This window comes from Maylandia zebra, linkage group LG11 (assembly GCF_041146795.1).
Source record: "Maylandia zebra isolate NMK-2024a linkage group LG11, Mzebra_GT3a, whole genome shotgun sequence".
NCBI lineage: Eukaryota > Metazoa > Chordata > Actinopteri > Cichliformes > Cichlidae > Maylandia > Maylandia zebra.
In genome coordinates this window covers 16,167,269-16,192,526 of record NC_135177.1, presented here as the reverse complement: position 1 = coordinate 16,192,526, position 25,258 = coordinate 16,167,269, and the positions used below count along the sequence as shown (strand labels likewise).

At 41.1% G+C, this 25,258-nt stretch overlaps 1 protein-coding gene across 1 annotated transcript in view; it reads right to left on the bottom strand.

Moving 5' to 3' along the window:
• bckdhb (branched chain keto acid dehydrogenase E1 subunit beta) overlaps window positions 1-25,258 on the bottom strand; it is an 82,602-nt gene that overhangs the window by 2,994 nt on the left and 54,350 nt on the right. Inside the window, exon 10 of the mRNA XM_004541654.5 lies at window positions 15,044-15,198. Coding sequence (XP_004541711.1) covers window positions 15,058-15,198 — 141 coding nt within the window. The 3' untranslated portion in view covers window positions 15,044-15,057. The remainder of the gene's footprint in view (window positions 1-15,043; window positions 15,199-25,258) is intronic.

The following is a 25,258-nucleotide window of genomic DNA, read 5'->3' as shown; positions in this document are numbered from 1 at the left end:
CAACACGGATGATCGGGCAGCAAAAAGGGCGTGTAAGAGACAAGAGGAGTAACTGAGGTCAGGAGGCACCTCAGAATGGACAAAAGCACAAGAAGAAAATAAGCTGAAGGCACAGGTGTCGGGGCTCGGCCAGGAGCTGACCTCTGAGAAGAGCCGAACAGCAGAGCCGCAGAAGGCCGTGGAGCAAAGCAAGGAAAACATCAATAAACTTCAATCTGACGTGTACGGAAAAGACTCTGAGGTTTCTGCCCTCAGTAAGAGCTCAAGGCATCAGAGCAGAAACTGAGCATGGCTCAGGAGGAGCTGGCTGCTAATCGAACCCATCAGTCAGGCTTGGAGTCCCAGACACAGGACTTGAAATCAGGCCGGAGCTTGCTGGAGCAGGAGGTCGCCAAACCTGACCAGAAGCTTCAACAGCAGGAGCAAACCCTGAAGGAGCTACAGAAGCAAAAGGGTCAAGTTAAGGAGGAGCGGAACAAGGAGAAGATGCAGGACACTGGAGAAAAGGACTGCCTCAATTGGGGCCAGAACCAGTAGGGACAGAACTTTGAGCAGCAGCATCAATGGATGCAAACAGACTGAAATGGAGGAGGGCAGGACCCCAGGGCACGCTTCAGGCGGTGGTTTACCCAGAACACCAGAACAGGAAAGTGATGAACACAAACACACACATCTACATGCACTGACTCAGAATGAAGAGAAACACACATATGAGCACATATGCACTCGTTGATTGAGTGAGAACTGACACACACACATGCGCGCGCGCTGAGTCAATTCACTGAGAAATGACATACACACACGCACACAAATCGAAATGCTGATTCAATTCACTGAGAAGTGATACACACACACACGCACACGCTTGTGCAATGAAGAGTGATACACACACACACGCTGATGCAATGAAGAATGCTTTACTAACAAATGCTTATGCTGACACGCAAAATGCTGCACACAAACATCCAAATTCAGAATCTGTTACAACAACAAGAAGCCATTGATTGTTTATTGGTTAAATGCATTTCATCTCACCCAGAGGGCATTTGTGTAGATTTAGGGGACGGGGTCTAAAGCAGTTTGGTTATGAAAACAATGTCTGTGCGTGATGTCTGTTTATGGCTCAAGGCCTCGACTGAATTGATAAGGAGCTTGATAAGGAGCAGGGGCACAGAGTGAAAATGATGAATTAACGGTGTGAGCCTTATTTCGGAGCGCCACATTTTTGTGATTGAGATTTAATTGAAGGAGGAACACACTGAAAAAAAGAAAAAAGAAAAAAAAAAGGGGCAGACAACGACACACACACCCCATGCATGCTATTGCTATTTATTGTGGATTAACCTGTCAAGGGCAAGAACAAAAGAATTCTGCATCAAATACAGGAAATCATAGCTTTCCTGTATTTCCTACATTGTTGGCATGCTGGTTAGTGCTGTTGCTTGACAGTAAGAAGCTCCTGGGTGCGGGTCCACAGTCTGGCTAGTTTGCAGTGGTTTCTCTCTGGGTATTCTGGTTTCCTGCCACAGTGAAAAGTCATGCAGTTATTAGAGCTAGGTTAATTGATGATTCTAAATTATCCATGAATGTAAGTGTAAACGGCTGTTTGTTTCTATCTGATAGACTGGTCGGCTGTCCGGGGTGTACCCTGCCTGGGAACCTATCACTTCAGGGCTATTTCCCGGCCCTGCTGTAACCAGGATAAAGATAGGAGGATGGTAGTTGTTGTAGACCCATTCAATTTTTATGGTAACCAGGATCTAGACTTTGTTGAACCGCATGCAATATGAAGACAACATGTAGTATTTAAGTGACCAAGTCGTATTTGGACAAAAGTTATTGAATAGTGTTGAAATAAACTGACAGAATTGAAGGATTAAAATATTCCAGGAGCTCAACTTTCTCCATCTGAACATGTTTCAATCGTGTTTTATGAACACAAAATGCACAGGTTTACTAAATATGAAAAGGTTGTGTTGATTTAACTCAGTTGTTTAAGTTTCTGCCAAAGCAAAACATTTGTGTGCAACCAGTGTCCACTATTGAATCAAGTAAATCCAACATGTTTTTTTTTTTTTTTTCAGTGCAAAAAGGAGTTACGGTACCTGTATTCCTACACAATATTGTCCCGGGAGGGAGAAAAACTTTCTGGTGAAGTTTTGGTTGATTTTTGGGTTTTGCTTGACACTAGGTTTATTTTATTAGTGAGGTTTGGATTGTTTTCTTTCTCTAAGAGAGAGAAAGATGGTTTTATGCTTGGACATGTTTGCAATGGGCCCCAGTATTTGTTATTATATGAGTATTTTATTGGTTACGTTTGTTTTTGCCTTTGTTACAGTGCACTGAAATAAGAACATCTGAGAGGTGTGATCCACCGGTGGTGATGTTTTGGTATTTTGTGAGTTCCTGATTTAACAAATCAGCTCTTTAATCCAGGCCTGAGAGATTGAACTTTAAAACGCTATAAAATATTCTTACTGGAAACAGTCGCAACGTATCTTCCTCCATGATTGTAATGGGCTCTGGAGAAATTCACTTATATGGGACATTGATCACATGAGAAGTCCTGAGCCTAAAAGGATTGCAGCGAGTCAATCCAGTCCAAAAAAACAAGGAACTGTTTTCCTTTAAAATGATGATGTCATCTTGCTGGTGATGGAGGCTCGAATAGGTTGCGCGTGAGACTCCATTATCAGCAATATCGGGTATGAATGTGTGTGGATGTATGCATGTGACTGGACTGTGATGGACTGACGACTAAAAGTTTTAATTGACTTGATACTGAGACAAAAACGGTACCGACTTTAGGATTAGTAAATGTCCACAAACAATTCACCCAGCCTGTAAAAGAAGGGTGGATGTTTTGTCTTGCTTTGTTTTGTTTTTGCAGGAACAGAAGGATGACAGAGACTAAAGGGGGAGGCTGTAGCTTCACATGAGTGTGAACTGCAGACTTAACCCTTTAGTTGCTAATTTTGAGTTTCTGATGTTTGCATTAACAAAAGTGTGTTTTAGTAGCTGTGTTTCGATTAATGTATCACATTATATTGTTGGGAAGGTTAAATGCTAAAGTAAAGAAAAGGTTTGATTTCACTCATGACTGAGCATGTTATTATTAACCATAGCAGGCCTCTGTAAAAAGTCAATTAACCTTTACAGAGGTAAAAAAAACAAAAAAACAAAAACCCAAAAAAACCCAAAACCCTCTATTGAGGTCTATGAATAACAGGGGAATGATAGGCTTGTCACATTCAAAATGGATATATGTAATAATAAACACTGGTCCGTCTTTTAGGTGCTTTCTTGAAATGGTCAGCAATTTAAAAGTAGGATAGAACCGACAGGGGCATGTGCTGAGAAGTGGTGCTGCACAAGAACAAGAGCGAAACAAAGAAACATTATTGTGTTTAGCTTTGATACATTCAAATTAAAATGTACCATTACACTCAGAGGATCAATATGAAATCAAATATATGCTAATTTTGTATGAAGTACATGACTGATAACTGTTCTGTCCTGAGCTTTCGTTTTTACAGCACCCACTTGACCACACCAACAGTTTCTCGCCACCAAAAGGGGGTACTTGCAAAGAATAGGGAGGAATATCATCAACACTGGGAAAGGTAAGCCCCGAAGGGGGTGATGACACCATAAATTTCACTTATGGTCAAATTCTCAAAATTTGACCCCAAACATGAAAAATTCTTCAAACATTTAGAAACAGAGTGGAGTTCTAGATAAATATAATGTGCCAAACCACATGCGGATGGAGAGTTGGACTCGATAAGATGGTGAAACAACACGCAGTAAAATGTTGATCATATTGATTATGTTTATTCCAGTGTGCAGAGCAAGGTTAGTATCATTAACGAAAACTAACGAAATAATGAAAACTAGAAGTGAAAAAACATTTTTGTTAACGGAAATAAAATTTAAAAAAAAGGAAAACCAACTAAAACTGTAATGAGTGTTCACAAAACTAACTAAAATTAACTGAATTTATAGCAAAAATGTGTTTAGTTTTCATTGATGTGTGCGTGTCCTACAATAGTCAAGGGTGAAAATGAAGTTTAGTTTCCAGATTTTTTCTTGCTGTCTCATTATGCCAGCAGGTGGCAAGTACGTTAGTCGAGTCGTCTGTGTTGCTGCTCTGTCCACGCGCAGAATCATGTCAGGAAAAGTCGGGAGAAAGCGCCAGAGTCCAATTTGGGATTACTTTGAATATGACTGTGTTTTGGATAAAGCAAGTGTCTTGTAGTGGAAAGAGACAAATTAGGAGGGACATTTCTAAAGGGAAAAAATCCCACCCACAAACCTTAAAGTGCACTTGAAAAGCTCACACCAGAAGGCTAACCTAGCTTACCTTGAGAAGGTAAGGGAGCACACTCAACCCTCATCCCCAGAAAACAGAAGCTAACCCCATGCAAGGCAGCGTGATGCATCCCGAGACAACAGGACTGGGACATCTACATAACTGTGTGAGTCAATTGCGCACACCGCACACCTCTGCCTAGCATCCTGCTCGCCAACGTCCAGTCACTGGAGAACAAGCTTGACGACCTCAGGGCCAGGATAAAGTTCCAGAGAGACATTCGGGACTGCAATCTCCTCTGCTTCACCGAGACATGGCTGAACCCAGCGGTGCCGGACCACGCCATCCAGCCGGCCGAGTTCTTCTCGGTTCACCGCATGGACAGGACACGGGACTCGGGGAAGTCAAGGGGAGGCGGAGTGTGTTTAATGGTGAACAACAACTGGTGCAACAGTGCGAACGTTGTTCCTCTCACACGCTCCTGCACACCAAATCTGGAACTACTGTCCATCATGTGTCGTCCTTTTTATCTACCTCGGGAATTTACATCGGTCATTGTAAGTGCCGTTTATATTCCACCACAAGCGGACACGGTCACCGCTTTATGCGAGCTGCATGAGGCACTCACACAGCACCAGACACAACACCGGGACGCTGCGCTTATTGTGACGGGGGACTTTAATAGCGCCAACCTCAAACGCGCAGCGCCGAACTTTTATCAACACATCACCTGCCCCACCAGGGGTGAAAGGACACTGGACCACTGCTACACTACGGTCAAGGACGGCTACAAGGCACAATCCCGCCCCCCGTTTGGCAAATCTGATCACGCCGCCATCTTCCTCATGCCAAAATACAAACAAAGGCTGAAACAGGAAGTTCCGGTTCAGAGGAAGGTCACGCGCTGGACGGATCAATCGGTGGCCGCGTTACAGGACGCACTCGATGACGCAGACTGGGGCATGTTCAGAAACAGCTCCGACGATGACGTCAACGTGTTTACGGAAGCGGTTGTGGGATTCATCGGGAAACTAGCGGATGATACCGTGGAGACAAAGACTATCACAACGTTTCCCAACCAGAAGCCGTGGGTGGATAAAACCATCCGCGACGCTCTGAGATCCCGCACCGCTGCCTACAACACGGGACTCATGACGGGGGACATGGACCCGTACAAAGCCGCGTCATATAACGTGCGGAGGGCGGTGAAAGAGGCGAAGCAGCGCTACGGGAGGAAACTAGAGTCACAACTCCAACAGAGTGACTCTAGGAGCCTGTGGCGGGGACTAAGGACAATAACGGACTATAAAGCACCAACAACCGGTATGACGAACGCGGCCGTGACTCTGGCAGACGAGCTGAACACTTTCTATGCTCGCTTCGAGGCTGCAGCTAAGGTCTCCAACAATGCTAGTGTTAGCGGCGCTAACGGCTGCAGACAGGAAGATACTGCCAGCACCGGAAACGTGCTCGTCATCTCCGAGCATGAAGTAAGGAGAGCCTTCAAGAGAGTGAACACCAGGAAAGCAGCAGGACCAGACGGCATCCCAGGTCGTATCCTAAGAGACTGCGCATACCAGCTAGCTCCTGTGTTCACTGAGATATTCAACATCTCTTTATCTCAGTCGGTGATCCCCACATGCTTCAAAGAGTCCATCATTGTTCCTGTCCCGAAGAAACCCCACCCTGCTTCTCTCAATGACTATCGCCCTGTAGCCCTCACCTCAGTAGTGATGAAGTGCTTTGAACGCCTGGTCAGAGACTTCATCATTTCTTCACTACCAGACACACTGGACCCACTACAGTTCGCTTACCGTCCAAATCGTTCCACAGACGATGCCATCTCTCATCTCCTCCACACATCACTCACTCACTTGGACACTAGAAGGGGGAATTATGTTAAAATGCTCTTCATAGACTACAGCTCTGCATTTAACACCATAATTCCCTCCACACTCACCACCAAGCTGGAGCATCTGGGACTCAGCTCATCTATGTGTCAGTGGATCTCCAACTTCCTAACTGGCAGACCACAGGCAGTAAGGATGGGCGGACATGTCTCAGCCTCCACCACTCTCAGCACTGGAGCCCCCCAGGGGTGTGTTCTGAGCCCCCTGCTGTACTCTTTGTACACATATGACTGTGTGGCCACTACCAGCTCCACCACCATCATCAAATTTGCTGACGACACCGTCGTGGTGGGCCTGATCTCTGATAACAACGAGACGGCCTACCTGAAGGAGATTAGGAATCTGGAGAACTGGTGCCAGAGGAACAACCTCCTTCTAAACGTCAGTAAGACAAAGGAGCTGATAGTGGACTTCAGCACTAAGCAGGAGAGGAACTACCAGACCCCCGTCATCAACGAGTGCCCAGTGGAGAGAGTGGACAGCTTCAAATACCTCGGAGTTCACATCACGCAGGACCTGTCATGGTCCTGTCACATCAACACCGTGGTGAAAAAGGCCCGACAGCGTCTCTACCACCTCAGACGCTTGAGAGACTTCCAACTGCCCTCCAAGGTGCTCAGGAACTTTTACTCGTGCACCATAGAGAGCATCCTGGCGGGAAACATCTTAACCTGGTTCGGGAACAGCACCATGCAGGACAGACGAGCTCTACAGAGGGTTGTGCGGTCAGCTGAGCGCACCATCCGCTCCGAGCTCCCTGACCTGCACTCAATCTACAGCAGGCGGTGCTGGACCAAGGCCAGGAAGATCGTGAAGGACCTCAGCCATCCCAACAACAGACTGTTCTCTCTGTTGAGGTCAGGAAAGCGATTCCGCTCCCTGAAGACCAACACAGAGAGACTGAGGAGGAGCTTCTTCCCGCAGGCGATACGGTCTCTCAATCACACCACCACACAGTACTGACCCACACATATGGTTCTTACACACACACTGGACTTTCTGGACTTTGGTTTTGCACAACACTGGTCACTATATTCTTCATTTCCGGTTAATACTTGTACAGCTGCTGTTATTGTGTATATATTTATTTATATTTAGATTTCTTCATACATTCTTATATAGTTCTATATTGTGTATTGTGTATTTTGTTGTACAGTTATTTTATTTTCAACTTTAATTTATATATTTATCTTTATCTTATTCTTCCCAGTTAAATTTACCCTTCATTCTAATTTGTGTTGTACAGTTATTTCATTTTTAACCTTAATTTATATTTTATTCCTTCCTAGTTAAATTTACCCTTTTTAATTTTTCATATTTATTTCCTATCTTATTCATAGCCTTTTCCTTTTTTGTTCTCTTTAGGTCACGAGCAGTTGTCCAAGCATTTCACTACATATCGTACTGTGTATGACTGTGTACGTGACAAATAAAATTTGAATTTATTATTTAATTTAAAAGTTTATCAATTCACTTGAACCAAAATTACGAACACACGGTGCTGCAAGAGTTAATAGTTAATAGTCTCAACACCCAAGGATAAGCAGAAGAGCATGACTGATATGATGAAACTGGGATTTTGTTACACTTAATTTTTGCAAACACAACTAAAACTATAACTGAAACTAATCAAAACTAAACTGAAACGAAGGATTTTCAGAAAAAAAAAACTAGACTAAACTAGCAAACAATTGGTAAAAACTAATTAAAACTGATATAAAATTGAAAATCTGAAGTCAAAACTAAATAAAAATAAAAACTAATGAAAATTGCAAAACTGTTAAAACCCTGGTCCAGACTGAGATGGCGTTGGACATCTTCAGGGCGGAAAAGGGTTGGTGTGACCAAGGTGTGGTTTGGCTTGTTGTATGTATATTTCGAGATGATATGGCTCTGGATGGACCAGTTACCAGGGCATGGAAGGAGGACAGACTCATTAAATGAGGAGAAGGAATTTTCTGGGATTGGAGATCCTCTGGGTGAGTGGTTGACTAAAAGCATACATAAAATAAAAGCTATTTTTCATTATTGATTGGTAATAGATTGATGATTGGCCACATTTACAGCTGTATTGACTTGTTGTGGACGCAGTCTACTTCATGTTTAAGCACTCTAATTAACAGATTGAAAATAGTGACATTAGAGGAAGAGTATGCAGCGCCACCCTGTCAGATGCCAGTGACGGTGGGGCTCAGTGATTAATCAGGTGAGCCGGATTCATGGCTGAATCAAAACATAGATTCCCCTGCTGTGGTCAGTAAGGGGAAAACAGGGGGAAATAAAATTAGAAGAGGCATGGATAAATGTTTATGTGTGAAGTTTATAAACGGGATAAAGGGGGTGTTTTACTGTTATTTTAACATCAGCATTATTATTGCATCAGAATCATATAACAAGCATTGCATTAACAGGGCTCTAGAGTGCGACCAATTTGGTCGCAAATGCGACCAAATTTTTCAGTGGTGCGACTAAAAGAAAAATATTTGGTTGCACCTGTGCGACCAAATGTTCGGGTAGCAAAAAAAAAAAAAAAAAAAAATCTGCAACCTTCCCTGTGGTCAACAACAGACACACATTTTGCCTCTGTCGTGGAATAAACCAATCAGAGATAGTAAGGGGTGGGACCTCTCTGATTGGCCGTGGTCCAGTTGAAAGTGCAGGTGGAAGAGGGAGGTGAGTAGCTTGAATGAAGCGATATCAATTCATTAAATCCTGAATCGACTTTTAAATATAACTGTGTTTTGCCAGAAACGCCAGATTCTCAGATTAAAGCTAACAAAACCATTTCAACAACAACCAAACAGCAAATGAGAGCAGGTACACGGACTCCACACAAAGACGTAAACACAGAGCGGACCGACGCATCAGAATCAACTTTTTCATTCTCGGCTTTCTCACCCGACGGTTCGTAGACGGACACGCTGTCGGAGCTTAGCGATCCTGATGCGTCCGGTCCGCGCTGTGTTTACGTCTTTTTGCGCTGATTCTGAGCTGCAGGTTTTGTCTCTCTCCAACCAAAATTCACCGAGCCAGCAGCAAAAGAAGCAGCAAACTGCGCTTCACTTTGATCAATGTCGTCATTAATTTTGCTGTTTTGCTTCCACGACTATTAAAATCACACTTCATGCACAGCTAGCTCTCTCTCTCTATCTCTCTCTGTACTTCAAGAACAGTTTCCCGTCTCCAATCTCTGTTTTCTGTATTATTCATTCGCTTATTACCCACCAGTCTACCGTTGTTTACAGCGCTGTCGGCTGCTGTCTTTTTTTCTTTTTTCACTTAAATGACCTCGGAAAAAAAAGCCTATTTTTTTCTGTTGTTCAACACTGAAGAAATTTAAACATTATATGTAGAACATTGTAGAATATTTTTAAGGTTATCTGCTATAAAAAGCCAGACCAGGAAAATCTTTCATGTTTTTCTGTGTTTTATTCTTAGTTACTTTCACACAAAGGCATCTGCTGTGATGTTCACAATTCTGATGAAGTCAGTACTGATAAATGATCAGAATTATAATATTTCTGACTCTTCTGGCTATGTTGAATCGAATCGGGACTTTGAAAACCGGAATCGAATGGATTATAGAAATCAGTGATGATACCCAGCTCTAGTGAGCAGCCTAGGCACGACAGAAGTGGATGTAGCTGTAATAGGAAAAGAACTATTGCTAACTTTTCTGTTAAGTTAAGGCCTGATCCTTCCCTCTGAAATTCATAGGCAGTGCTCTGACACGGTGTCATCAATCTTTGAATGCTGAAAAAGCACAGTGTATCCAGAAAAACACATTATATTATATAAATTATTATAAAATTTGTGTGCACCTAACTTTTGTGCCGGTACGCCCATGGCAAAAAGTTAGTCTAGAGCCCTGATTAATCATTTATTGAAGCTTTTGACATTGTACTAACATTTGTGTTCCATTGATGGTTATAACCTCAGGTTAATCTCCTATATACAGGTGTCGGGGTAATCATATGATCTTTCATTGCAGGTGTAACCATGATCATTTTTATACATATTCCAGTTTGTTGGTCATTATAGAGTTGTGCTCGAGTTAATAAGGGTTAAAAGCTACAGTCAACGCGATGTTTGGCTGATCTATGGACTGGAGTGACTTCGAGCATAGAAGGCCGCACGCGCTTACATAACACCGATGTCATGCTTTTCTTTGTGATCTTTTATTCAGTTATATCTTTTGCTAAGTTTTAAGTAGTGGCAGTTGATTAGACAACATTCAAACTCCTAAAGTTTGCAGATGACACCACTGTCATTGGCCTCATTCAAGATGGTGATGAATCTGCATACCGGCAAGAAGTTGAGCGGCTGGTACCCTGGTGCAGACAGCACAATCTGGAGCTGAACACTCTTAAGACTGTAGAGATGACAGTGGACTTCAGGAGACATCCCTCAACTCTGCTCCCCCTCACCATATCAGACAGCCCTGTGTCAACTGTGAAGACCTTCAAGTTCCTGGGTACAACCATCTCCCAGGACCTGAAGTGGGAGACCAACATCAACTCCATCCTCAAAAAGACCCACCAGAGGATGTACTTCCTGAGACAACTGGGGAAGTACAGTCTCCCACAGGAGCTGCTGATCCAGTTCTACACTGCGGTCATTGAGTCTGTCCTGTGCTCCTCCATCACAGTCTGGTATGGAGCAGCCACTAAACAGGACAGGAGCAGACTGCAGCGGACTGTACGGACAGCAGAAAGGATCATCGACGCCCCCCTGCCCTCCATCCAGGATCTGTACCTCTCAAGAACCAGGAAACGGGCAGGGAAAATCATCACAGACCCCTCACACCCTGCACACAGACTTTTTGATCTGTTGCCCTCTGGCAGACGGTACAGAAGCCTGCAGACCAGGACCACCCGACACAGGAACAGTTTCTTTCCCCTCGCCATCTCCCTTCTTAACAGTTGACCTGTCACACTGCTCCCACTGCCAGACTGCAGCTGCACCTTATGTACATTTTGTAGTATTCATTCCACCTCATTCATTTCTGTATCTTATGTATATAAGTTAGATTCGTTATTTATAGTTGGTTTACACAGCTTTGTGTATGTATGTGTAATGTGTGTATATATAGAGACGTGTGTGTGTGTGTGTGTGTGTGTGTGTGTGTGTGTGTGTGTGTGTGTGTGTGTGTGATTTACATTGCTGTGCTTGAGAGCCACCATCTACCGGAACCAAATTCCCTGTATGTGTCTGCACATATACTTGGCCAATAAACACGATTCTGATTCATTTAATATTACATACCTGATTCAGAGCATTACACACAGATCAACTTAACAATCTGCAAAACCTTGTAGCTGCAATGTTGTGTCTCCATAAGGGACAGTTGGCTCCAGGAGATAAGTGGGAATCAGTGCCTGTCCTCGAGAAGGAGAGAATGTTCCTTTGCTGTGTCAGAAGTAGTCAACAAGTTCATATTCAAGTGAAGTTCATATTAATAAAGGTTTTGTTTCTTGGCAATTCTGCGGATGCAGGCTCTGGGCGGAGCCAGGAGTTGAACAGATCTAACATGACAATTAAATTGATTTCATTCCCTGGCACAGGATGACAGGACTGGATAGGAGAAGGTCTCATACTTTCTAAGATATGAGGTCACTAACCTTTTCTTTTCATTTTCTAGCTCCGTTGATTTGACACATGGGAATGTGTCAAAAAAAGGGGGGGGGGGGGGGGGGGGGGGGAGTTGAGTTTTAACATCAAACAAGGGTTATATGAAAATTTTTATGACTTCATTTGTGTTTTTAATAACTTAGGTATGGTAAAACTTAGGCTAAAGGCTAAAGGCTCCTCGGACAGAGGTTCTAGTCTGAGTACGTCTGAAGGGTATAAGGTAGCACCAAAATAAAGCTGTGGAAGAACTGGGGAGTGTCATCTGTACCTGCTATTGTTGTAATAATAGTTTTCTTGCATCTAAACTGCGCAAATACAGAGGTCATCTCACATATGTCATCAACAGGGGGACAAAGGACCTCAGGAGTGAGAAGAAATGAACCTGGCCACACTGGATTACAGGGTGTAGGTGAGCTCTTTATTCTAAAGAGCTCATCAGGGGGAATGATGGATTATAATATTATTTTATGCCATGTTAGACCCCTAATTAAAGATTGTGAATTATTATGTAGTTTTAGTTTGCATTATTCTCCTGGATTAGAAGAAGGTGATAACTATTACATTTGTTAAACTGATTTGCATTACGTTAGACTGCTGATTTATTGTGAATGAATGATATTGTTTTATGATGCATTATACTGCTGAGTTATAAGAAATACTGTTCGCAGAAAGTCATCGCCTTATTTGTCTGATTAGAAGAGAACAGAACATACTGGAGTTTTCTGCCCCATCTCAGCAGGAGCAGATAAACAGGGAGCCAAGGTCATAGCTTAGGCGCTGTGTGAGAGAAAGCATGTGAATGTTTAGGCTTTTATGATTAGGTGGGGGCCACTAGAGGCTATAAGAGTTTGATCAATGCTCCACCATTTTGAGATCTGATGCTGTCTGCGTACGGTGTCCATCTCCCACGCGTGTGATCATTAAAATCATCGTTTGACTCAACCCGGCCGGACCAGTGTTGTTATTGTGGTTTTCCTCTTGTATCCATCCTCAATATTTGAATCCGTAACACCCCCCTCCCCCCCAAGTTACATACTGGATCTCCTGTCCAGCCATTTTCTTAATTGCTTATTAAATTCAGGGGCGGGTGAGAAAACAGTGCTCAGAAGCACTACACTACCATACCACCCATACTGAATCTTACAAAACCCTCTAAAAAATACAAAGTCACAAGAAAATCAGACGTATCATTAAAAAAGCGATTTATTGTGTGGATGCCAAAAGGCATCCACACTGTTGAGTTCCTGTTTCTCTTTATTCTTTATTCCACTATTTACTAGTTGCTTCCGTACACTTTTTGGCACTCAACTACTCCCTCAGTTTTTGTGCTATTTTCACCGTTCAAATCTTAAAAAATTCTGCTCTTTCTGGCTATGACTTTTGGTGCTCATAACTTCTATAGTTTTTCAGATATTGAATTTTTTTTTTTTTGCAATGTTTTTTGCCCATTTCTGAATATTATCAGTGGCCTCACTGATTTTCCTTGCCGGGTTGACCTGTGTTTTAGCTCAGTGAGATGAGCATCCGTTCTCGGACTGGGAGGTCCGGGTTCAAATCCCACTTATGGCAACGTTTCTTTCAGTTAACAGTTAAACTTTTTTAACTCTTTTCAACACAAATTTCAGCTTTTTCACCCCTTTTCAGCAGAACTTTCAGTTTTTTCACCACTTTTCAGCAAAATCTTCAGTTTTTTCAGCTGTTTTCAACAGAAATTCTGCTAATTGAACTCTTTTCAGCAGAAATTCTGCTGATCCAACTCTTTTCAGCAGAAATTCTGCTGATTGAACTCTTTTCAGCAGAATTTTCACCTCTTTTTTTGCCAAAATTCTGCTTATTCAGCTCTTCTGAAAAATTTTCAGCCTTTCCACCTCATATCAGCACAATTCTCAGCAGCTTCTGGCTCATTTCAGCACAATTGTCAATCTCTCCACCTCTTCTTTTTGAGTATGAGTTTGGCTCAGTGAGCTAAATAGCCACCCTCAAACCAGGAGGGCCAGGTTCAATTCCTGCTCAGGGCAGCATTTTTTTTCCCTTTCAACTTTCAATTTTTTCAGCTTTTTTCAACAGACATCTTCAGCGTTAAGGCATCCACACTGCATTTTCGCAGGAAATGCAAATTTTTCTAGTTTTTAAATGTTTTGTTTTTCTTACTAAAGGATGGTTTCTGTTAAGAAATGGTTGAAAAAAGAAAAAGAAACGTATTTCTCACAAACTAAGCTATAGAGAATGATCGTCCTTACTGTATGCAGACACATGTGCAATTACCCCCTAACCGCCCTGCATGAGCCAGGAAAAACCCTGTCTTCACTGGAAGTAATAAGATGATGTCATCATCCCAATACCTCACATAAGATGACTTCAAACATCTGTATTCTGTACCATGCAGAACATTTGGAGAACCTGTTAAATGTTACTAGACAATATTAGATACACAGTAACAATTAGGACTAGATACGATCACGCACACTCAGCTAAGCTCTAAAAACAGATACAACAAAGATGGACCATGAACACTCTAGCTCTACTGAAGCTTACCCATGCAAGAGGTCAACTTTATTTTTCTCATCTCAACTCCAGTAACTTTATGGGCGAACACTATTTAATAGTTGGAGCGCTGTATTACACAGTTACATGAAAACCAGATGCCTTCATTTTTTTTCTTACTTATAAAACACTGTTAAATTGTTCCCTCTTAAATAAATTGAAAAATTTGGTGTTGGTTTAAAAACAATACTGTATGTTGTATGACTCCCAGAAACTAAGACTGTATTAGTCATTGTAGTTACAACTAGCAACCTGTAATGTTTGTAATTACCAAAATTTGCACAAAACCGTTCAAATGCACAATATATCCAACAGTGGCAACTACCAACAGATAAATAAAATGCAGTTTTGCATGGCAACAACATTTGTAAGTCTTGATAAAAATCCTCTACATGTGCAGTGACGGCTTATATGAAACACAATCTGAGTGTTTAAGAGAAGAGGCAATCAGATTTCCTATAATGATGCTTCTTGCTCCTGAAGGCAGGTCATAGTTAAGTCACCTTCTCATGTTTGCATTACTGATATAAATAATACATATTACAGGGTAGCTGTTGGCAGGCTTTAATATAGAATAAGAGTTAGAAAATTACATAATGTCCCATCATAAATTTGCTTCAAAAAGAAGCTGTCAGCTCTCTCCTACCTGATGGGGGTGGTTCAGTAGTTGATCATCTTCTTGATTGCTTCAAAGCACTTCCACTTGTCTGGGATGTAGAAGGGCTCAAAGATGTGCGGGAAGGGGGTGTCGTAACCGCAGACCCTGCTGATTGGAGCCTCCAGGTTAAGAAAGCACTCCTCCTGCATGATTAGAACAAAAGCCACCATCGTTATTTGTGTGGATGCTTTAAGCATCCACACTATTGAGTTCCTCTTGGGACTTCCGTACACTTTTTGGCACTTAACTACTTCCACAATTTTCAGCCGATTTTCACCGTTCAAATTTTAAACTATTCTGCTATTTCTACTAATGTGTGCTCTGTCTTTTGGTATTTTTCACTATTATACTTTTTAAAATATTAAGCTTAATTTGTCCCATTGAAATGAATGGGAAACTTCTGCAATTCTGCTAAAATTTTCTTGTTTTTGAAACTTAACTACTTCCTCATATTTTCACGTAGAACAACCATTCAAACTTTAAAATGTTCTCAAATTATTGGGCTATTCAGGTATGATTCAACTTTTTCAAATCTTTTACCGTTTTACTTTTATGCCTCTTAAAGTTTTCAGTTGCAAAATTGTGATTTTTCACAAAATACATGCGTTGTTATGGTTGCTATGCACTTGGCTTCCAGTGTGCCACTGAAGGTTTTGCAGTCTTCTCTTCATGTCCGAACAACTTCTTGCTACTTGCTCAATTTTCACTCAACTTCCACAAATTATACATCAAAACGTAGGTATTTTTGCTGGATTCCGAAAAGGTCACTATCATTGTTGTGGGATTTATAGAATTTTGGCAAATCTCCTCAGACCAACACAAAGTTTTAAAACTTTCCATAGAAAGTCGATGGAGAGCTTGTTCAAAGTCACCGCTTGATCTCTGTAATGAGAGGCATATTCGAATCGTCATATCTCCTTAACGAAGCGAAGTTAAGACATGAGACTTGTCCCAGTATATCTTCAGACACTCCTGACGCTCACAATTCAAGAATTATTTTCTCACCTATTACCATTCTGAAATGAGTTAGACTTGTTTGAGGGTAGGAAATTCGTCCTTCGCTCAGATTTCTTCAGATTTCAAACTCTGGAAATGAACCACTTTTTTCTCTCGTCATATCTTTTTAATGGATTTCCACAGAGACCTGAAAATTTTCATGATTGTTCACCAAAGCCTGCTGTCTCTTACGGTGAAAGAATGATATCGATACTCCAAATAGATTTAGAGTTAGAAAGCGTTGTTTGAGGGCAAGTCAAGGCAGTTTTTGCTTTGCTCTACTCAGTTATGGTGCATTAGAAGTCAAATATCTTTAATAATACATATTTTAATGATAAATTGTCAACACTTTAAGATTCCCCCATCTCTTCTGAACAAAACGGTGTAAGAATGACCATTCTAGCCCCTACGGTTAGGAAATTATGGTCATTTGTTTGAGGGGAATCCTTACTATGAGAAATAGACTACAAAAATCCTGTCTCTGTGCTGCGTGTGTGCACCTGTTTTGGCGGGAAAAGTACACAGCCTCTGTGGATTCAAATTTAGCAGCTCCCAGGCTGCTTGACTGAAAACAGCCTGACTGAAAACACTGCCTCTGTCAGTGCGCCCCAGGGTGGCTGTGGCTACAATGTAGCTTGCCATCACCAGTGTGTGAATGTGTGTGTGAATGGGTGGATGACTGGATATGTAAAGCGCTTTGGGGTCCTTAGGGACTAGTAAAGCGCTATATAAATACAGGCCATTTACCAAAACATGCTTCTCTCTCCCTGTGTGTGTGTGTGTGTGTGTGTGTAACATAGTATTTCTGCCAAATGATAGTATTTCTGTCAAATTATAGTATTTGTGCTAAAACATAGTATTGATTTAAAATTACAATATTCATAGTTTATCACAGTGTCTCTGGTAAATCACAGTATTTCTGCTCTGTTGTACTATTTTTCTAAATCATAGTGTTTCTGTAATGCTTAAGTATTTTTGGCTAAATATATTCTTTCTGTTATCTTATACTATTTCTCCTAAATTCTTGTATTTTTGAGAAGTTATCATGTTTCTGGTAAGTTACAATATTTCTGCTAAGTTCTGCTATGCTATTGTATTTCTGCCAAGTATTATGTTTCCTCTAAGATATTGCAGTTCTGCTAAGTTATTCCATTTTAGCAAAGTTCCTTTGCTTCTGCAAAGTTTTTACAATTTCTGCAACTTTTCAGCTTTTTCAGCTAATTGTTGCAGACAGCTTCAGCTTTAAAGCATCCACACTGCATTTTCGCAGGAAATGCAAATTTTTCTAGTTATTGTGTGGATGTCCTCACAGGGCATCCACACTATTGAGTTCCTGTTTCTCTTTAAACTTTATTCTTCAAGTTGCACCGCGTTTTTCGGCACTTAACTACTCCCTCAGTTTTCAGCCGATTTTCTCCGTTCAAACTCTAAACTGTTCTGCTATTTCTGCTAATTCCAGCTATATCTTTTGGTGTTTATTACTATTATACTTTTTAAAATATTACACTTTTTTCCTTTTTTTTGTCCCATTGAAATGAATGGGAAACTTCCACAATTCTGCTAAAACTTGCTTGTTTTTCAAACTTAACTACTTCCTCATACTTTCACCTAGAAACTCCATTCAAACTTTAAAATGTTCTCAAATGATTGGGCTATTCCTGTAGGATTCAGCTTTTTCAGATCTTCTACCGTTTTAATCTTATCCCTCTTTAAGTTTTCAGTTGCAAAATTGTGATTTTTCAGAAAATATATGCGTTGCTATGGTTGCTATGCAATTAACTCAGAGTGTGTGCTGGTCCTTTTTCAGTTTTCTCTTCATGTCTGAACAACTTCTTGCTACTCACTCAATTTTCACTCAACCTCCTCAAATTATACATCAAAACGTAAGTATTTTTGCTGGCTTTCAGAAAATGTCACTGTTGTGGAAGCTACAGATTTTTATCAAATCGCCTCAGAGCAACACAAAGTTTTAAAACTCTCCATAGAAAGTCAATGGAGAGTTTGTTCAAAACCAGCGCTGGATTTCTCTAATGAGAGGCATTTTCAAATCGTCATATCTCCGTAACAAAGCAAAGTTAAGACATGAGGCTTGTGTCAATTCATCTTCAGACACTGCTGACACTCACGGTCGGAGCAGTTTTTACAGTCATCTTACTGTTGAGCCATAAATTATGTTTGTTTGAGGGGTGGAAATCTGTCCTCCTCTCAGTTTTCAAACTCTGAAAATGAAGCAGTTTCTTCTCTCGTCATATCTCCGCGACAGAATTACAAAGAGCTATGAAAATCGCAGTCAAAGTAAACCAAAGTCCGCTGATTCACCCAGTACTTGTGCTTCTATCCAACCTAGTTTTTGAGTTACACAACGTTTTGTAACTCCAAAAAACGGCGTTTTTCGCCTCTTACCGCGATCTAATTCTGACTGCTCATCACCCTGTTTTACAGGTGCTCGCTCTCTTCTCAGTGGCGCAGTTGGTTATGATACGGGTCTGAAGCCCAAAGGTCGTGGGTTCAATTCCACCTTGTCCACATGTTTTCTTCCACTACAAATTAATACACTATCACAGACCAGTAATTCATATTCATCATTTATTTCAATTCTGCAAACTTTACCAGCTTTTCTAATATGGACCTCAGATTCTTGTTAACAGTCCATGGCAGAAATGCATACAAGTACACAGCCTGATGAAGCAGACAGAAGCAGTACCTCTGATTGGTTCAGCATTTTCACCTCTTATCAGCACAAATCTCAGCCTCTTCTGCTGTTTTCATTAGCTTTTTCACCTTTTGTCAGTTACGTGAGAACCAGTTTGGCTCAATGAGTAGCTGAAAAATATCAGCCTCTTCTGCTGTTTTAGCAGGATTTCAGAGTTCAGCTTTTTCACTTGTTTTAAGCACACATTTCAGTTTCTTTACCTCATTTCACAACAAAGTTCTTCCTCTTCACCTCTTTTCTGCTAATTTGAGCTTCTGCTCCACAGTGCACATTTTCATCATATCTTTGTTTGTGACCAGAACTCAGAGGTTGGCAGAGGTTCGAATCCTACCTGTGACAGTTGCTACACATGTTCCCTGCTTGCATGCACTCTGCTTTCTTGACACTCTCCAGTGTATCATTACACATACAGCCATCTTCAGCAAGCACTTCTGCTTCTACACCTCTTTTCAGCAGATAATTAATAACTTTGAAAAATTCTGCTCTTTCTGCTAATTATTGCTTTTCAACTTTTTCAGCTTTTTTCAGCAGACATCTTTAGCGTTAAGGCATCCACACAGCATTTTCGCAGCGTGTATTTGATTTGAAGGGTTTTTTGACAGTTGAGAGGGCATGAATCTCTTTCAGACTTTTCCACCAAAGCAAGATCATCATCACTGGTACTTCCTCAACTCAGCACTTTGACCTTGGTGATTTGTTCTCGCCTTCAAATTTATATTCACAGAACTACTGACAGCAGAGAAACAAACTACACGTTGTAATAAAGATAAATTTAGGGCAACAGCAAAATGGTATTTGAGAGTTAAACAAACTTTACTTTGATTAATATGTATAATATGATCTAACGTGGCTCATTCAGACTGCTCAGAGCAAAGTATTACTGGGACAATTTGGACAGAGTACAAAACAAGCCATGACTCGTGTCTCCATAGTGGCTTTTGACCTCTTCCTGTGGAGACAAAGCAGAATGAAGCTGACCAAAACACACTGAATGGGACAAACCCCCTGATGAGTTACACGAACACACTAGGAAGCCTGTGCGCAGATTTGCAGAAACAGACCTGAAGTGCACTCTTTCCGATTAACCTTTCAGATTAAACTGAGCTGCGAACAACTCAAAGAAAAAAACAAAACAACAACAAAACATTATCTGAAGTTACAGTCTGATACCGAATGAATGCCGTTGTCTTTGCTGTTTGTCTTATGTCACCAACACCATCAGTAACTTAGCCATGCATGTAATTCTGCATTATGAACCCATCAACTGGCTGCCATTGGAGCACTCTGATAGTCGGCAAGGCAGGACTTGAATGTTTCACACTATGTTCTTCATTTCTTATGGAATGAGGAATGTCAGACTTGATGAGGAGATCTTTTATGCTACTGTGATTTTGCAGCCTGTAAAAGTGCAACAAGAGAAACTAAGACAAAAGAAAGACGACTCCAGCAGCAGTAGATTGCTGATGTGTGTGGAGCTGATGTTAAATGGTAAATGGCCTGTATTTGTATAGCGCTTTACTAGTCCCTAAGGACCCCAAAGCGCTTTACACATCCAGTCATCACCCCATTCACACACACATTCACACACTGGTGATGGCAAGCTACATTGTAGCCACAGCCACCCTGGGGCGCACTGACAGAGGCGAGGCTGCTGGACACTGGCGCCGTCGGGCCCTCTGACCACCACCACCACCAGTAGGCAATGGGTGAAGTGTTTTGCCCAAGGACACAACAACCGAGACTGTCCAAGCTGGGGCTCGAACCGGCAACCTTCTGATTACAAGGCGAACTCCCAACTCTTGAGCCACGAACACCCTGTTAGTACAGTGGAGGTTTCCACGTCTGCGACCGTCAAATAGGACTTTGATACCAGGGGTGTCAAAAGTCCCCTTAATTACTACAGGGTGGGCCATTTATATGGATACACCGCAATAACATGGGAATGGTTGGTGATATTAAAGTCCTGTTTGTGGCACATTAGTATATGTGAGGGGGCAAACTCCTCTAGATGGGTGGTGACCATGGTGGCCATTTAGAAGTCGGCCATCTTAGATACAACCTTTGTTTTTTTAATAGGAAGAGGGCCATGTGACACATCAAACTTATTGGTAATGTCACAAGAAAAACAATGGTGTGCTTGGTTTCAACGTAACTTTATTCTTTCATGAGTTATTTACAAGTTTCTGACCACTTATAAAATGTGTTCAATGTGCTGCCCATTGTGTTGGATTGTCAATGCAACAATTCTCCCACTCTTCACACACTGATAGCAACACCGCAGTGGACATGTATCAAGCTTCTCCATTAGGCAATCCAATGAACAAGTCTGGACTGGTACTCCTAAACCTTGTGGAAGGCCTTCTCAAAAGAGTGTAAGCTATTAAAACTGCATAGGGCTGACATCAAAATGGAATGGGATGTCAAGTTCATATGAATGTGAAGGCAGACGAGTGAACCCTTTTGAAAATATAGTGTATTTGTATATGTTTTTGTGAGTTTGACACTTCCACATTACCATTAAATTGCACAATGCTTTTTTAAGCCATATTTTTTTAAACTGGATGTGGCAGATATGATACAAAGTAAAATATAGGCAAATTAATATTTATTAATAAAACAAATTGTCATGTTTCAGCAAACTTTAAAGAGTTAAAAAAGAGGAGTGTACTCTCATCACTTCTTAATGAACATACAAAAAAGCAGTGTGACTGTGGTGGTGATGGATGATTGCTGTTTCACATTATTCAAATGGTCTGGATTCACATAAACCATGAAATACTAAGAAATATCCAATCATATGATATTTACACCAACAAACTAATTTTCCCGTCATATTCAACGGCCCCCATTCCAGGAGAAATACATACATGTATGTATTTCTCCCTCCTCCTCCTCCTAATTTGACAAGACAAGAGCTGCAAGTGAAGGCCAACTGCTGCTCTGCACTACTGTGCTCTGCAACTTCACCACACTTTTTAGAAACCTCAAAAAACCACTAAAGTACTCATGAAGCTTTCTCAAAGCTACTAAAACTATTTCCATTTAGAGAAGCGGTACATCACAACAGAGAAGTCTCATTTAACTGCAGGGTCATGCAGTCTTGGCCAATGTAAAGAATGGGGACTATCACCTTATTTATTCACCATTTAAACTGGGGCTTCAAATTTTAAACCAACAGACTGCAAAAGTGTATATGAGCTTATTTTTGTACTTCAAACAAGTTATGCAACTACTGGAAATTTGTTCTAACATCACTATTTGCATGGAAATAGGTTTAGAAAGGACCATTTATTCTGAGACCTAAAATCAGAAGACCGGATCGGCAAATGAAGACCTGTTTAGTGGTCATTGTGGCCTCTCATTTTGGTTACAGTAAAAATTAAAACCTAAACCCCACAGGGAGCTCCACCTGATTTACCATAAAGTATTTTCTTTCCCTGCTGCTGGCACCATTATTTGTCCAACATCTGGACACAGTGCTCTACAACTGGCAATCTGCTCCACCCAGCTAATTTACTGTGATTAGCTTTAATGAATGTACAGTGAATGGAGACAACTAGTTCAACAAACCTTCCTTTCCACTTCACTGTTCTGTTTCCTCCTTTTCTTGTGAACTCCAGAATAACCTGTGACTGATTTGCTCCAACAGGCTGTGGCAGATATTTTTCCATTTCTTTACAAGTTTGCTTGAGCGCGCTACTTTCATGTGCTGACAAATGTCCATGGCCTTAGGGTCTATGAAGGAGATTGAAAAGAGAACGTGAGAAGTAGGAGGGAACAAAAGAAGAAAAAACACACTTGTTCTGAACCGTTTTGTAAAGTCTGAAGCTTTCACTGAACAGTGGTGCTACTGTACAACTGCTGCAGACGGCAGACATGTTTTACCTCTGCTAACACAGAATGAGATGATTTGTAAACCATTTAAAAACTAGATTTTGTTGACATGACGTTGAAATGCAATGTCCGTATCTGTGAAGGCATCACTGATGCTTGAAGACGACTACAACTTTTAGAGCAACATGTGCTGTTAAACAGACAATGTCTTATTTAAGCAGGACAGTGCCAATCCACATTCTGTATGCAATCCAAGACTGTCAACGGGCACTGACTTATCACCAATTTAAAAAATTTGGTTAACAAAAGAGATCTTGAATTGCTGAGCAGCTGAAATTGTATATCAGACAAAAAAGGGCAGACATTGGCTTTTCAAAGTTCAGCAGCTGGTCTCCTCAGTTCCAAAATGCTTTCAAGGTGTGTAAAATTTTGCAAGGATGGCATCTGATATGTTCTTTTTGTGCTGTTACTTTTTAAAATAAATAAATAAATGAATAGTTTCAGTGATTTGTTCATTTTTTGTTCTAGTTTCAATCTACATTTTACAAAATATACCAGCTTCTTGGAATCTGGGCTGTTTCTTTGGAGATGCAGATGAATTAAAAGACTAGTTCTTTAGCCTTGCACATAGAATTTAAACACCATTAATGGCTTTTATTAGCAGATAACTGTGGCTCTCATACTCATTTACTGAAAAACCTGTAAACTTTGTAATGTCAAATCTCAGCGTTGAACAGGAGTGTGCTTGAATAGACAGCCTGGAGCAAAGCTCTGGCACTCATAATAAGATTGTATTTTGTTGGATCTGGATCAGTCTTTTTGCTCCTGTGCAGCCTTGACTGCAAAGCCCTGCTTTTTTACAGTATTCATTTGACAGCAGGATATGTAGTGAATGAGCTTTTGTCCAAGGTGAAAATGATGAATTTCTGTTGAAGACTGAAGAGGGGAAAAATACCACACCACATGATGCTTTCTCTTCATCTCAGGGTATTAGTGGAAGCAACAATGTGATGACCCTTGTCCACTGAGATTACAACATTGAGATCTATTCCCTGTCCGACTACAGAAAACTAGTCAGACGGTACCAGGGAGTTTGGTCTTTTTGTCTGGATCAGAGCTGTAATCTCCTTTAAATACATCTACTGGAAGTGGGAGAAAAGTACAGCAGTTTGACTGCCTGCCATCCCAGCTGGATGGGGGACGGCCATGCATCTCAGATTTCATTTAAATCTGTGTTTATCTTATGAGAGGTGCATCATTATATGTAATATACTTAAATGTCAGAATAAAAATATGTCAACAGGGCAGTTGCAAAAAAGCTCGAGTCCTGCAGTGGTGCAGGATTTAAAAATACTACACAGCGGGGGCTTAGAATCAAAATGATGATATTTAGATTGTCAGAAACACCCGCAGATTGGAGGTTGCAGTCAGACAGGGGTAGAAAAGAGCCAGTATCACATGCTATATCAGTTAAGAAAGTCCCAAGCCAAACCGGCTAGATTTCAGTTAGTGTTAAGTTCATGACTTCTAAACGTGTTTTTAAAGCTCTCCCAATGATAATGAGATGGAAGGACAGATACAGCATGTATGCAACATCTCTGTTCTGATCTTTACTCGCATAGTAATTGTAAGCTGATGCTATGCAAAGTCAATTTAATGTTTTGAATAAGTTTGCAAAGTAAAGCACAGATAGTTCATCGTGTTATGCTGAGTTAATGATAAGGCAAGTTGCTACTTATCGGATGTGCAGCAAAGAAGAAATGAAATAAAACTAAGAAATACAACAGAAAGGCTTTCGTGTCAGAGCTGTGAATGTGACATTGTTTTGTTGTTGTACTGTTGATATTAGACCTGTGGAAAAACCATTGAGCTCAGAAAGGATCCACTGTAAAGAAAAAAAACGGAGGCCTCTTTCTAAAGTTAGTGGGTGTGAGAACAATATGTGTGGGAATTGCAGTTCTTCTAACAATAAGAACAACTATACAGTGAGGCCGCTAGAGAAAATAAATAGATTGGATCATGAAAAATGCCAACTATAAATAACATTTTTTTTTAAAAAGAAAAAAAAAAAGATTTCATCTGTCATCAGTCAGCTTCTTTATCTGAGAATTGTTGCGGCTGCTGTTGCTTTAGACTTCTGGTTTTATTTCATATAGGTAAGCCATTAACTTACATTACTGGCCTGGTGTGGGCTTCCTGCTGTTAAGCAAGTGATGATAATGAGCGGAAGGAGACCTTCTTAGCCAGTGCACTACATGTATCCAATCAAATCTCCTGAAGGAGCTTTCTTGTTTACACATTGAACTTTAAAGGCAGTTTAGTGTATCCCCTGATGGAGAACGACAAGTTGGAGGCGGGGGGCCTACCACTGTGGAGAACAGCGCCCAGGGCCTTGGGCTGCTTCTCATTCAGATGCGTCTGACCGGCAACCAGGAACCTGATTCTGATTTAGAAGGCATTTATGGCAGGAGATGGCAAGGCCTTCATCCTCGGCTAATAACAAGTGGGCCAGAGTGGAGACGCCAGCTTTTGAATTGTATCATAGCAGAGGACCACAACTCAACAGGACATCCTAAGCTGGATGTTTGATTCTGTTAGGTTTAATTACACAAGAATAATCGAAACCACTAGCAGTGGAACAATAAGCAGGGAATCAAAGG